At 43.9% G+C, this 14,674-nt stretch overlaps 1 protein-coding gene across 2 annotated transcripts in view; it reads left to right on the forward strand.

The window, feature by feature from the left end:
* SRBD1 (S1 RNA binding domain 1) overlaps window positions 1-14,674 on the forward strand; it is a 275,758-nt gene that overhangs the window by 25,363 nt on the left and 235,721 nt on the right. For both annotated transcript variants that reach the window (XR_016306420.1, XM_089653922.1), the window contains exons 9-10: window positions 3,711-3,807; window positions 8,956-9,097. Coding sequence is in view for 1 of the 2 variants with exons in the window: in XM_089653922.1 (XP_089510048.1) it covers window positions 3,711-3,807; window positions 8,956-9,097 (239 nt within the window). In the remaining variant the exon portion in view is untranslated. The remainder of the gene's footprint in view (window positions 1-3,710; window positions 3,808-8,955; window positions 9,098-14,674) is intronic.

Consider the following 14,674-nt stretch of genomic DNA (forward strand, 5'->3'; position numbering starts at 1 on the left):
CTGAACTTCTTGAAACTTATCACTGAAGGGGTTGATTCTGTATTCATAGGTTTGTAGAAGTTAGGATGAAGGTCTTTTTCTTAACTCTGTTCATGTTATAACATTTTTGCTGTGAAGAAGAGGCATGTGATCTCCGCTGAGTCAAATTCAGTTTTGAGAACTGCAAAAGTAAACCGAGCATCTGTGATAATATCTTGTAGGCAGAGAAACTGCCCAATAATCTTACAAAAACCTCTGGAAGAGCATGACATTGTGAATGGATTCATGGAATTTATTTACCAAAAAAATTAAACATATACAGCCTTATTCTACATAATTAAAAAACGAATCTTTATTTCATGATGGAATAACCTTTGGATGGTAATATATTTTCCTCAAAAAGCATTTTATTCAAAAAAATCTGATTTAAAAAAAAAAATCATTGATTTTTATCCACCCTGTGAAGTATAGTAAACTGTGCTTTATGGGGGAGGGGGGCCTGTCTGGTTGACTTATGGGACCCCATGGTTTCTAGCAGCAGCTCTGTTGGTGCGAATAGTAACAGCAGCTATCGGAGATTCCTGCTGCGGCTCTCAGCTGGTAGGTGGTAGGATACTGGCAGGTGCCGCAGCTATTTGTGGTTCTCTGCACAGCCAGTGATTACCTGCGGTGATGGCTGCTGGACGCACTTTGTGTGCAGATTGCTGTGAACAGGAGCGGCCTCCAGCAACCTGCCATTATAGTGAATGGGGCCAATGGGCATACCTACCGACTAATAGATGCAGTGGGTACTGCCACTACAATTTGCACTGGCCCTAATAGCCAGTGTGAAAGTAGCCTACGGGTTTCAATGCATACCTAGTAAGGCTGAATTGATGGACAGTTTTCGCTTTTTACATTTTACTAAATGACCCCGTACAGAAGTCAATTTTGACTTCTGTCAGGCCCAAAGACCAGAAAGATATTGAAAAAAAGTGTGCGTTCCACTAACCTCTAGGAATACAATTTCTAGGAAGTCCATTTTTTCCACCAAGCAACAATAAACTGTTTTATAAAACAAAAAAAAAGAAAAACATGAAAAACAAACAACTCTCAAAACATACAGTTAGATAACATACAGTAGCTTGTTGCAAGGCAGCCAATGGTTCATTTTTGAAGGCAGAGTGTATGTTTGTGATAATATCTTTTTTAATACAATATAATATTTTAGAAATTGTAGTATTTTAGGTAAGAATAAATACAGACTCTGACATTGGTTTGAAATGGGGCTTGAAATGCTTTGATATTTCCATGGAGCCTGTCCTTGAAGCGTCAGTCAGTAGAGGGCAGTGTTTCACAACTAACTGACAGCCGTCTTCTATATTTGGGTCGAATATTGCAGAAAATTGTTCTTTGAAATTGCTTGTTAGTAGACTATAGACTTGGTCTATGTGCAGCACCGTTCAGTATGACTATCCAGTGTCTGCAAAATAGCTGTCATTCAGGTTAATGTTCCAGCTGTTTAGTCATGATTAAAGAGAACCGATCGTCACTTTGAATCCTCTATACTAGCAGTAGATGTGGAAAGCAGACACAAAACGTAATGCCGCAACTTATTTCATAGTTCTGTGTTTTAAAGCGGTTCTTCAGTCAGATGTGTGAGAATTAAAGGTCAGCAGCTACAAAAACTGTAGCTGCTGACTTTTTATAAACAGACATTCACCTTTCCCAGGATCCAGCTCTGTCCTCACCCGGGTCTGTTTTCTCACTGGTCTTCGGTTCCAGGTGACAGCATCTTAAGTGTAGGCAGCTGCTGGCTGTGACTGCTTGTGGCTTCATCGCCAGATGCCCACTGCACATGTGTGAGTCGCACTTTGTGAATGGTCCTGCAGCTTTATGGGACCTGTGACGCATCCCAAGAGGCTGTGGGCGGGCAGGCGGGGTGTGGGGGCGAAGGCGACTTTTGCTTGGTGGATTGGTAGGCAATCCTAGTGGAAGTGGGAGCAGGTAACTGTCAAAACCACATATCCGCTCCCCACAAAATTAAAAGACAATCCAAATGTGGCAGATGAGAGGGGGTGGAGGAGGAAGAGCAGAACTTCCCCTTTTTGGGTGAAGTTCCGCTTTACCAAAATGCCTTTTGGTCCTGAGGACACCACCGTGGGACTTGGTGAGTCGGCTAACTACTTATAATATTTGATATTTCCCTTTCTTGGGACCATATCCTTGTGGGGCATCCCAATTTTCTTTTATGTTATTTTTCTGTGAAGTTCCGCTTTAATGTTTCATTTGTGTCCTATTTAATGCCTGTATGTCACATTATTATTATTATTATACAGTGTTTATATAGCACTAAAAGGTTTGCTCAGCGCTGTACATTATAGTGGGGGACAGAACATGAGACAATACAGTAACAATACAATACACGAGGGGTTCGAGGGCCCTGCTCTTTCGAGCTCATAATCTAGGAGACTGTAGCTTGCATTGCTTTCTTAAAGCTCTGACAGCAGGGGGCGCTTTGTTAGGCAGATCTCGACTAGACACCATGGCTAAACCTGCTATAGGGGCTTCTGGAAGCAATCAAGCAGAAGTGCATACACCCAAATGCTTCCACCTGACAGGCAGGAGAATGCTTGTCAGTTTCACACACAATCCTGGTGGCTGCAGCCATCGGGAATGTGTGTAAAGCCCCTGCTGTGAGGTCCATAAGACGAATGGACCTGGCTGCGAAAGGGTTAAAGGACAAATGCACTCTACTAGGTGCACTTCTCCTATCCGCCGTGACCTAGCTTTAACCCATTTACCCCCTTCCACAGATGGGTCCCTACCGAGATCTGATAGCCGCAGCCTCTGGTTTGTTTAATCCAAAATTACTAAATTTATGTACATGACACTTTAACAGCAAAGAGGCAAGGACCACATACAGTATATACAGTTAGTGTTACTAAACCCACAACGGTAAAATCAGTCTGTATAAGCAGTAAAGCATGCTTGTTATGCTCACTGTGGAACCTAAGGGGTTAATCCTCTGCATTGTGTAAAAACGCTGTTTGATCCTGAATTCCCTGGTCCTCCCCTTCTTCCAGTGTCTCCCTGTTATGTCCTGATAAGACATATGTGTGGGAGTTACTCTGCACATGCTCAGTTTGGTGTGTATTGCTAGAGAAGTGTTTTTTTTTTTTTTTTCTTGGGACGGTGCATGTGATCAGCACAGGTCCAATCAGCAAACTGAAAACTCCCCCTACAAGCTTTAACCAGTGCTCAGCTGGCCACTGATAGAAGTCACAAGACTGCTATATGCTGCTGATGAGAAAAGGTATAGGGTTTAGTAACACTTTAACAAACTTGAGTTATATTTATACTGCCCATCACAGTGGTCTGAGTTCTTCTATAGCTCTTAGATCCAGCTCCACATGTCTCATTCTCATTTCTGCGCCTGCGCATTACAACATTATAGGCGGGAGAGAATTCATCTGGGGAGAAAAGGGATGGATGAAGCTAGGGCATTCTTTATCCATAAAACGAGGCAAACTCGGTATGACTTACTGAAGTTTCTGATGCACACTGTGAGACACTCAGTGTACCATGAAATCACAATAAATCATTTCAGTACAGGAGAAGGAGCCCGTACAACTGAAGACTGAAGGTGAGGTTAGAGTTCATCTTTACAGTAGAGTGCTCTGTAATATGTTATTGCTTTATACATACAGAATGCATAGCAATTCAACTTTTTAATATTTTTTATGTTGAAGGACTTTCAATACTTCGAGAAATTGAGGTGGGAGTGCAGCACATTCTGGCAGACATGATTGCGAAAGACAAAGACACACTGGATTCCATTCGAAACCTGTAAGAGTACACCTCCATTCCTCCTGCTATCATCTGCAGATTGTCAGGCATGATGTCCTCTCTCTCCTTCCCACCCTTGTATGACATCCAGTGCTTACCAAGTGACTTGTTTGTCTTAGGCCGTAGATGACGCGATTCCCCACAGTTAGTGTTGATGGGGGAATCCCTCCCATGGGGCTATTGTGTTCTCCCAGCAGGGGGAGCCGTTCCTGCTGGGAGAACAGTGATTAAAGCGGAGCTCCACCCAAAAGGGGAAGTTCCGCTTTAAGCCTTTGTCACCTGCTCCCGTTAAGGATTGGCACCTTTGGGGAGCGGCTACCCAAATTTGACAGTTACCCGCTCCCACTTGCTATTACCTAGGCGATCGGAAGTGGAAGTTGTCCTCCCTCCCCGTAGTCTTCTGGGACACATGACAGGTCCCAGAAGACTATGGGGCCATTCACAAAGCTCATCACTTCTCACACATGTGCAGTGGGCAGTTGGCTGTGAAGCCGCAAGCTGTCACAGCTGGGTGCCCACACCAAAGATGCTGACGCCAGGGAGGGAAGACGGCCGGTGAATCCAGCTGTGCTGAGGACACCGCTGGACCGAGGGACAGGTAAGTGGCTGTATTTTAAAAGTCAGCAGCTACAATTTTTGTAGCTGCTGACTTTTATTTTTTAGGTGGAACTCCACTTTAACTTTTCTCCCCCACTGTTTACATTGTACTGTATGGTGTCTTATGCCTTTTCTTATACAATAAAGTGAACGAGTGTTTCAGTGCTGCCTTCCAGATTTTCCTTAGATTTCAGCACATGTGGGTTTGCAACAAGTGAGCCTACCTACCTTGAGCAGCACTATCATCTCCCGATGATTACTGCTAGTGGGCATAGCCACCGGCAACAATCACATGCTAAATACCCAACATCCTGGTTGTACCCAAGTCAATTGACGGATCGACTTGGGTACAGTCAAGCCTGCCCATAGATGGATCATATCTCGGCCAGTCCCTGCTTAACTGGCCGAGATTCGATCCATCTATGACCGGCTTTAGGGATTCCAAATAAGAAGGTCTCAACCTGTACAGCCTTAAAGCTGAATTCCAGATATGGTAATTTTACATAGTTACATTGGTCCAGCTTAGATGAGTGTATGTATGTGCCATACCTGTAGAAATCATTATTGCAGGCACCTCTACTAGAGTGATTGGCACTATTTTCCGGGTTCCATGCCAAGCAGCTGCACTGCTGCTTACTGAACATAAGGGGTTGCTTGCTCACTTGTCACAGGCACCATTTGGAGAACACTTTCCATTTTCTCAATGAATGCAAAGTGCTCTCTGATTGGAAAAGGTGGAGATAATGATATCGCTGTCCTACCTCTTGGCCAATCAGAGAATGCTTTGCATTCATTGTAAAGATGCAACATATTCTCTGAATAGCACCCATGCTGAGCGACCTCCGCCGCTTGACACAGGAACCGAAAGCTAGTGGATGTCACTATAGTAGTATTTCCATCTTTCATTGGCATCCCACAGGTATGGCACATACATACTACACGGGTCCAAGGTGGAGAAATTTAAATACAATATGTAAAAATTGCCATACCTAAACTTCAGCTTTTATATAGAAGTGAAGCTGAATTGTAATAAAAAGCTGACACCTCTATAGTGGGGTCAGTGGCAGGGGCGGACTGACAACTCATGGGGCCCCTGGGCAATAGGGGATCATGGGGCCCCTGTGTCCTTGCCCAAACTCAAATAAGCCTATGAAAAAGGTACCAGGGGCATCTCATGGGGCCCCCTACTGACCCCGGGCCCTCAGGCAGTGCCCGAGTTTCCAAATGGTCAGTCCACCCTGGTCACTGAAATCATATGTGGGGTCGGTGTAATATAAGTGCTGGGACTGTTTACTTAGCAAAATGAATTTGTCTTTATTTTAGTAGAGAAGGTGAAACTGTGTTCACTTCCCCCATCCAATCATGTCCAAAGAAAAATAAATTTTCTCTCATTTTCCTTTGGTGTGATTAGGTATTCAATGTGAACACAACTTACCAAGCCCAGTGTATATACACTTTTGAAATTAAATATTGATAATCATTCGCAAACATTCTCTACACTTTTAGAACTTGTTCCCAAGTGTGGCAGCCCTTGTTGCCATTCTGAAAATCGATTTGTGTTGAATTGATTTTCAGAGGGCATTTGACAAGCAGCGAGGTGGCAATATGTCCACTCCTTGCTGCTTTTTTAAAGTAGAACTATAATCCTCCCTTGCCTGATCCAAATGGAAAAAACGTTTTGCCTATAATACCTGTGAAATTTTTTTTTTTCGTTGCCATCTGTGTCCCATTGGGGATATTTTCCTTCACTTCCGGTCCCATAGCCAAACAGGAAGTAATATGAAATCCCTGCAAATTAAGGAAATCCTATGGGGACCCCCAGGTCACCAGAACTAGTGTCCCCGTTGGAAGATTTCCCCTCTATTACTTTTCTGGGGACAACCCAAAATTTTGGTGTTTCTTTACTTTTCACTTTCACTGATAATGGTAACAGGGGCACAGACAGCAATAAAAACTGACAGGTGTTCTAATTTATCCCAAACTAGAAAAAAAAATGTTTGCCTTTAGTTATACTAAAAAGGCTGAACTACTGAACCACAACTGACTTCATTACTTGTGGTTGAAGGGTGGATGCGGCATGGCCCATATTCTTAAATCAATCACGTTTGGCTGTGGTACTGCCCGCTTAATATGACATATGGTTTAATTTTTGTCACTAAGCATCATAGCTGCAGCATATGTTCAGTCTTGGGCAGCTGCATGCCCTTTTTTATGTGTATGGTCTGGAGGATGCAGTAGAACTGTTGCTCGACCACCTGTGTTTACCGCCCTCTGGCCATCTATGTGATCAAACCCCAAGTAAGCAAGCCTTATAGACTGTTTAGCCACTTCAAGTCTGGACACTTTTACCCCCTTCCAGTCCAGGCCAATTTTCAGCTTCAAGTGCTATCACACTTTTAATGACAGTTGCGCGGTCATGCAACACTTTACCCATATGAATTTTTTAGCAAATTTTTTTGAGACAGATAAAACTTTATTTTGGTGGTATTTATTCACCACTTGGATTTTGATGTGTTTTGCTATATAAATGAAAAAGTCCAAACATTTTGAAAAAAAAAAGTGTTTTCTTATAAAATGTAGCAAATAAATAATCTTTCTTCATAAATCTTGGCCAAAATTTATTCAGTAAAAATAGCCCAAATTATTTTATAACCAAAAATTTATAAGTTTTCAAAAACATATTTTTTTTTACATTTTTATTTTATTTTTTATATTATTTATTTTTTTTTTGTTTTTTTAACCACTTGCCTACCAGGCACTTATACCCCCTTCCTTACCAGGCCAATTTTCAGCTTTCAGCGCTGCCGCACTTTGATTGACAATTGCGCGGTCATGCAACATTGTACCCATATGAAATTTTGATCATTTTTTTCTCACAAATAGAGCTTTCTTTTGGTGGTATTTAATCGCCACTGGGCGCTTTACTTTTTGCGCTATAAATTAAAAAAAGTGCAAAAAATTTGAAAAAAAAAAAAAAGTTTATTTGTTTCTTTTATAAAATTTTTCAAACAGGTATTTTTTCTCCTTCACTGATTTGCGTTGATGAGGCGGCACTGATGGGCACTGATAGGCGGCACTGATGGGCACTGATAGGCAGCACTAAAGGGCACTGATAGGCAGTACTAATGAGGTGGCACGGATAGGCGGCACTGATAGACAGCACTAATTAGGGGTCACGGATAGGCGGCACTGATATGCAGCACTGATAGGCGGCACTGATAGGTGACACTGATGATGGGTACTGATAGACGGCACTGACTGGCATCACTTCTGGGCACTGACTGGCGGCACTGACTGGCACAACCCCTGGGCACTGACTGGTGGCACTGACTGGCAGCACTGGTGGGTGGCACTGGTGGACAGCACTGGTGGGTGGGCACAGGTGGGTGGCACTGGTGGGCACAGGTGGGTGGCGCTGGTGGGCACAGGTGGGTGGGCACAGGTGGGTGGCACTGCTGGGCACATGTAGGTGGCACTGCTGGGCACAGGTAGGTGGCACTGCAGAGTGGCACAGGTGGGGGCACTGCTGGGCACAGGTGGGGGCACTGCTGGGCACAGGTGGGGGCACCGCTGGGAATGGGTGGGCGGGGCTAGTGGGCGCACAGCTGATCGGAACTTGCGGGGGTCACTGCTGGGCACCGATCATCAGGGCACTGATCATCAGTGCCCTGATGATCGGTGCCGATCCCCGCTCTGACAACTGCCGGTTCTCGGCAGTACTTTCCTCACGATCTGACAGCGTGAGGAAAGTGCAGCCGAGAACCGGCACTTGCATTTTCCTGTGATCAGCGTGTCATTGGACACCGCTGATCACGTGGTAAAAGGCCGGTGGGATCGGCCTTTCACCACATCTCGTGATCAGCTGTGTCCGTAGGACACAGCGATCACGGAGATCGCCGGGTGCGCGCCCCCTGGGGCGCGCAGGAGAGCGCGTTCTGGGAGGACGTCATATGACGTCCACTCAGAACTGGCCGGCCGCGGTGAAGCCGTCATTCGGCTATGCGCGGTCGGCAAGTGGTTAACATACTGTCACCCTAGCAGTACAGTGTCACCATAGTGACACTGTACTACTTGTGGGGGATGATGAAGATTTTTTTTTTACACTGATTGCTTTTACACCCATAAAGGCTGTAAAATCAATCATTTCTCCTTCTCTCTGGCTGCTTCTTGCAGCCATTGAGAAATACTGTGAGAGCTGTGATTGGTCACATGGTACAAGGCTGTTGTGAATAGACTTGTACCATGTGATCTCTGTGAGATCTTGATTTCTACACTTCATGTGATCACTGATTGGCCAATCAGTGATCACATGATCGGGACCTCACACAGAGGTCCTGTACAACGGTCGGTGTTCTGCTGTGTTCTCCGGACACAGCGGGCATCGGATTGCGGTGCCGCACACTCTCAGGGAACGTGCACAAGCAGGGAGCGGGGAGGACGTTTATAAACGGCCACCCATCCCTGCACTGCTCCCTTTTGGCCATTTATATACATGGGCCGGACGGGAAGTGGTTAATGATAACTCCTTATATTATTTTTTTTTTCTTTTAGGTGTAAACAAAATTACATCACTATCAATTCGACATTGGCTAAAGCCACTGGAAAGGAAAAGGAAGGAAATGTAAAAGACGTGGACAAGTTCCATTTATATCACAACTTTTCCGGCAGTATAAATAGAATCCAGCATCATCAAGTAAGTGCAACGTTCCCTCCTGAACTGAATTTTATTCTTTTTGTTTTTTTAAAGGATAAGTTCACCTTTGGGAACATGTCACATGTTCCACTTGTTTTTAGGGTGGAGTATGTAATATGTAACATGTTTCCAATGCTGCAGCCGCTGCCTGTACATCCTTTACAGGCAAGCAGATATCCAACAGTAACCAGAAACCGGCGCTCAAATCTCTCTTGCTGCACTCAAAATGGAATCTTGCACTTGCTGAGGTGCTGCCCCTTGGTAGATCGGGGAATCTCGATGCTAGCAGAAAAGAACACATCAGGGCGCACTCTCCTCGTGCATTACCGAAATAATGTGACATTTATTTAAAAAAGCAAAAATATACTCACAAGCCAAAAAGGTCATAAAAACAGAGCAATAGAGGAAGGGAGTCCGACTCCCGAAACGCGTTAGAACTTTACCCAAGGACCCATGCTGTCCACGACTGGCATCCTTTGACTTCTTGTCTCTGTTCTTATGACCTTTTTGGCTTGTGAGTATGTTTTTGCTTTTTTAACCGTTTCAATACCGGCCAATTTTACACCTTCCTGCCCCGGCCATTTTTCAGGTTTCAGCGCTCTCACACTTTGAATGACAATTGCGCGGTCATACAACATTGTACCCAAACTAAAATTTTATCATTTTCTTCACACAACTGGAGCTTTCTTTTGGTGGTATTTAATCACCGCTGGGGTTTTTATTTTTTGCTAAATTAACAAAAAAAGACCAAAAATTTTGAAAAAAAAACACATTTTTCTTTGTTTCTGTTATAAAAGTTTACAAATAAATAATTGTTCTTCATAAATTTAGGCCGAGATGTATTCTACTACATGTCTTTGGTGAAAATAACCCAAATTAGGATGTATTTTTTAGTTTGTAGGAAAGTTATAGAGTTCACAAACTATGGTATAGATCTGAATATTGATCAATCCTGAAGTACTGACAGCCAATCTAATTTCTTGAGGTCCAAGAATGTCAGAACAGTACAGATATCCCCCAAATGACCCCTTTTTGCAGAGTAGACAGTCCGACGTACTTCATAAGAGGCATGGCGAGTTTTTTGAAGTTGTATTTTTATGTCATAATTTTTCGGAAAATGAAAAAATTAAAAAAATTATTTTCACTATTTTTTTTTTTACATACTGTCACCAGTGCAGTACATCGTCATCATATAACTGGCATGGCGGTTAACAGGGACACTGACTGGTGACAGTATGAAAAAAAAAATATATATATTTTTAATTTTTTTTATTTTTTTATTATATTTAATTTTTTATTACATTTTTTTTATTTTTTTTAAGATTTTTTTTTCATATTTTACTATGACCAAAGTAGTACAATGTTACCATAGTAACACTGTACTACTTTGGGGAAGTGATCAGTATTTTTTTTTTTTTACACAATTTGCTTATAGCAAAGAATTACTTTGCTATAAGCAAGCATTTAGCTGAATGAAATCGATTCATTCAGCTTTTCTTTTTTTTTTTTGTGCTTAGCTGTGATTTGGTCACAGCTAATCACATGACATGTGCATGTGATTAGCTGTGACCATTCACAGCTAGGCACTAGTATACAATGGATGGCATCATGAATGAAGCCATCCATTGTATACAACTGTCATGTGACCTGCTGTGATTGGTCACAGCAGGTCACATGGTACCAGCAACGGGAGCCGGTACTCGGATCTGTCATCGGCCGTGTCCGAGGTGCACGGCCCGTGACAGATCCCGCTGCTGCGCCGCTCTGCATTACCGCAAACGGCGAATGTGCGGGAGCACGCCAAATGGCGTGCACCCGGAATGAAGAGGCACATCTGAAGCCGCCAAACGGCCATTGGCCGGGCGGCTAATGGTTAAATAAATGTCACAATGTATCGGTAATGCACGAGGAGAGTTAGCCCTGTTTTGTTCTGTTCTGCGGGCAAGCAGATATACTGACAGGTCTGCAGGAGATCTGCATGACACCAGCGATCTGCTGATCGCTGGTGCATTAGTTTACAGGCTCCTGCAAACAAAAATAAATAAAATACCTGTAAAAAAATGTGCATTTATTCTTTTTGGTCAAAAAGTGAACTTATCCTTTAAAGTGGAACTAAAGGCAGAATAAAAAATAAATGTAAGCAGGCAGGCTTTGTTATCACAGAAGAGACATGCAGTATACTCGTCTGCTTGCAGTCTACTGTGGAATGTAAACTGATCTGCACATGCGCAGCTCCGCTTACTTCGCCGGCTCTGTCCCTATGTGCCAGGGTGGCTGACTTGTGTGCTTGAGCAGCAATTACATCCTTCCTTTCTGGCCAATGAAGATGCCCGAAGACCGGCACCCAGAGAGAAGATGCCGGCAAGGGATCTCCATGGACTTCGAATCATTAGAGTAGAGATCACGATAGTGCCTTTAGTTCCGCTTTTAGGTGAACTATATTTGTTTTACTCACATCAGTGATCATTTATAACAGGTTCCTCTAAACTTTCTAAACAAAGGGCCAATTCACTGTGCTTCAGACTTCAAAGGGGCCAGACTGGAGCCATCAGGAGTACAAAATGTCCCAGCATCAGTGGGAGTAAACAATGAACAAGGAATTGTGCCCTGTCATTGGGAGGTATAGTGACCCAACATTGGTGTCACTGGGAGGAATTGTGCCCCATCATTGGTGTCATTGGGAGGTATAGTGACCAAACATTGGTGTCACTGGGAGGTATAGTGAGCCAACATTGGTGTCACTGGAGGAATTGTGCCCCATCATTGGTGTCATTCGAAGGAATTGTGCCCCATCATTGGTGTCATTAGGCCCCATTGTTTGTGTCGTTGTGAGGAATTTTCCCCCTCATTGGTGTCCGTGAATAAGAGAGTGCTCCAAGGGCCGGATAAAAGCAAGCAAAGGGGCGCAGTTTGGTGACCACTGATATAAAATATTTCTACCTAAAACAAATATTTTAGCTTTGCCTTCTTGGGGGCAAGTTGAATCTTGCAAGTTTGTAATATCTCTATGGGACTCCAATGGAGGGATGACACCAGCAGAGTTTTTAGCTTTGTAACTGAAGTGGCCATTGTAATGCCGAACGATGATATCATGCTTCCATCAAAGGATTCTTTACCAAGCACAATAAATGATTGGGGATCTTAACGATGAGAGAGACAGCATTGCCGTGGTCTTATGGAATAGGGCAAATCTGCAGGGTTCAATTTAAAATACAATTGTTAATATTTAATGTGATATATGTGTGTGTGTGTGTATATATATATATATGTGTGTATGTATGTATGTGTGTATATATATATATATATATTTTTTTTTTTTTAACTGCCCCATTATTGGCTGTTGTAGTACAAATAGCTTCTGGAGGAAAAGGTTGTTATGAGTGGATATTTAAAGCCTAAGTTTAGTTGAATTAAAAAAACTAGGAAAGGGGATGCTACTTGTCCCTTGTGTTGGTAGCTGCTGTCTTAAAGCGAAGCTCCACCCAAAAATGGAAGTTCCGCTTTAAGGACAGCTCCCCCGCTCCCCATTAAGGATTGGCACCTTGGGGGAGCAGGTCTCCGAATTTAACAGGTACCCGCTCCCACTTCCGGTCTGATCGCCTAGGCGATCGGAAGCAGAAGTTGTCCTCTCTCACTCCCTCCCTGTAGTCTTTTGGGACACGTGACAGGTCCCAGAAGACTACAGGACTATTCACGAAGCGCAGCACTACTCGCGCATGCGCAGTGGGCACCCGGCTGTGAAGCCGCAAGCTATCAGAGCCGGGTGCTCACGCTGAAGTTGCCGGCCTCCTGTAATACAGGACTGCCGGTAAAATGAGCTGCGGGGGCCACACCATGGGACTGAGGGACAGGTAGGTGGCTGTTTTTTAAAAGTCAGCAGCTATAGTTTTTGTAGCTGCTGACTTTTATTTTTTGATAGGTGAGTGGAACTCCGCTTTAATTGAAATCTTCAGTACTCTGTCCCCCCCTTCCCCCTGCCCCCATACATCGGCAGCAGTATCTTCTGGTGATGCGGGGGTTAATACAGCCACTGGACCTGTCATAGGCACTTGTCAAGAGTGTGAATTTGCTCACCTTTACCACCCCCTTCCTCTGTTCATAGAAGCTGTAGTATAGATTCCATCTATGACTGGAGGATGGGTGGGTGAATGAAAGGTCCGCCACCTCTATTCATAGTGTTTTTTATTGATGGATTCTATAGTACTGCTTCTATGAGAGGAGAAGGAGGAGGGGTGAAAAGAGCAGGTGCGTAGTCGGCACTCTTGATGCAACCTCTTATTGCTGTCACAATGGAAGAGGAAAAGGAAGGAGGAGTTAATTAAAGAGTCATTTATTAATCAAAAATCACAGTCAGCAGCAGATTCATGTGAACTCTTTTTGTGGGATTGCTTTTAACTTTTTCAGCACCCCCTTCACCTGTATATCTCAGCTATGTCCTGTCTCTTTATACAACCTTTGTATTCAGGGCCGGATTTACATCTCAGTAGCTGATAGGCAGAGAATTCTGAAGTGCTGGCTCTAAGCTGTTCTTGACCTGCTATTAATTATATCTCCAAATGCAAAAGTAGAGACGGTCACCTTCTAAAAGCCCAACATGAATTTTATTTTATTGTTCTCCCATACCAGGGTGATCCCCTTGCTCATGTAATATGTTTCACTTCACTAGGATCTTAATCATGACTCATGGGTTTTAAAACAAGCCTTCAATGACCTTTGTAGCTGCAGGGTCTGTGGAGCAATTCATTTTCTGTTTCAATATTTTTATTAAGAAAGTTTTGTTTTAAGAATACAACAAGCTCAAAATACGCCCACGCAGGGGCAGAGCAAAACAATATAGTTTATAACAATATAGTAATAGTATTAGTAATAGTAACAATATAGCAATAGTAATAATAATATTACTATAACAATGCAGGGTCCGGAGAGACCGGATATAGTGAATGCGGGGTCCGGGGAGACCGGATATAGTGACTGCGGGGTCCGGGGAGACCGGATATAGTGACTGCAGGGTCCGGGGAGACCGGATATAGTGACTGCAGGGTCCGGGGAGACCGGATATAGTGACTGCAGGGTCCGGGGAGACCGGATATAGTGACTACAGGGTCCGGGGAGACCGGATATAGTGACTGCAGGGTCTGGGGAGACTGGATATCGTGAATGCAGGGTCCAGGGAGACCAGATATAGTGAATGCAGGGTCCGGGGAGACCAGATATAGTGAATGCAGGGTCCGGGGAGACCAGATATAGTGAATGCAGGGTCCGGGGAGACCGGATATAGTGAATGCGGGGTCCGGGGAGACCGGATATAGTGACTGCGGGGTCCGGGGAGACCAGATATTGTGAATACAGGATCCGGGGAGACCAGATATAGTGAATGCAGGGTCCGGGGAGATCGAATATAGTGACTGCAGGGTCCGGGGAGACCGGATATAGTGAATGCAGGGTCCGGGGAGACCAGATATTGTGAATACAGGATCCGGGGAGACCAGATATTGTGAATACAGGATCCGGGGAGACCAGATATTGTGAATACAGGATCCGGGGAGACCAGATATTGTGAATACAGGATCCGGGGAG

The sequence above is a fragment of the Staurois parvus genome, unplaced genomic scaffold, assembly GCF_062004578.1.
Source record: "Staurois parvus isolate SC_StPar_1 unplaced genomic scaffold, SC_StPar_1.0 ptg000727l, whole genome shotgun sequence".
In the NCBI taxonomy this organism is placed as follows: Eukaryota; Metazoa; Chordata; class Amphibia; order Anura; family Ranidae; genus Staurois; species Staurois parvus.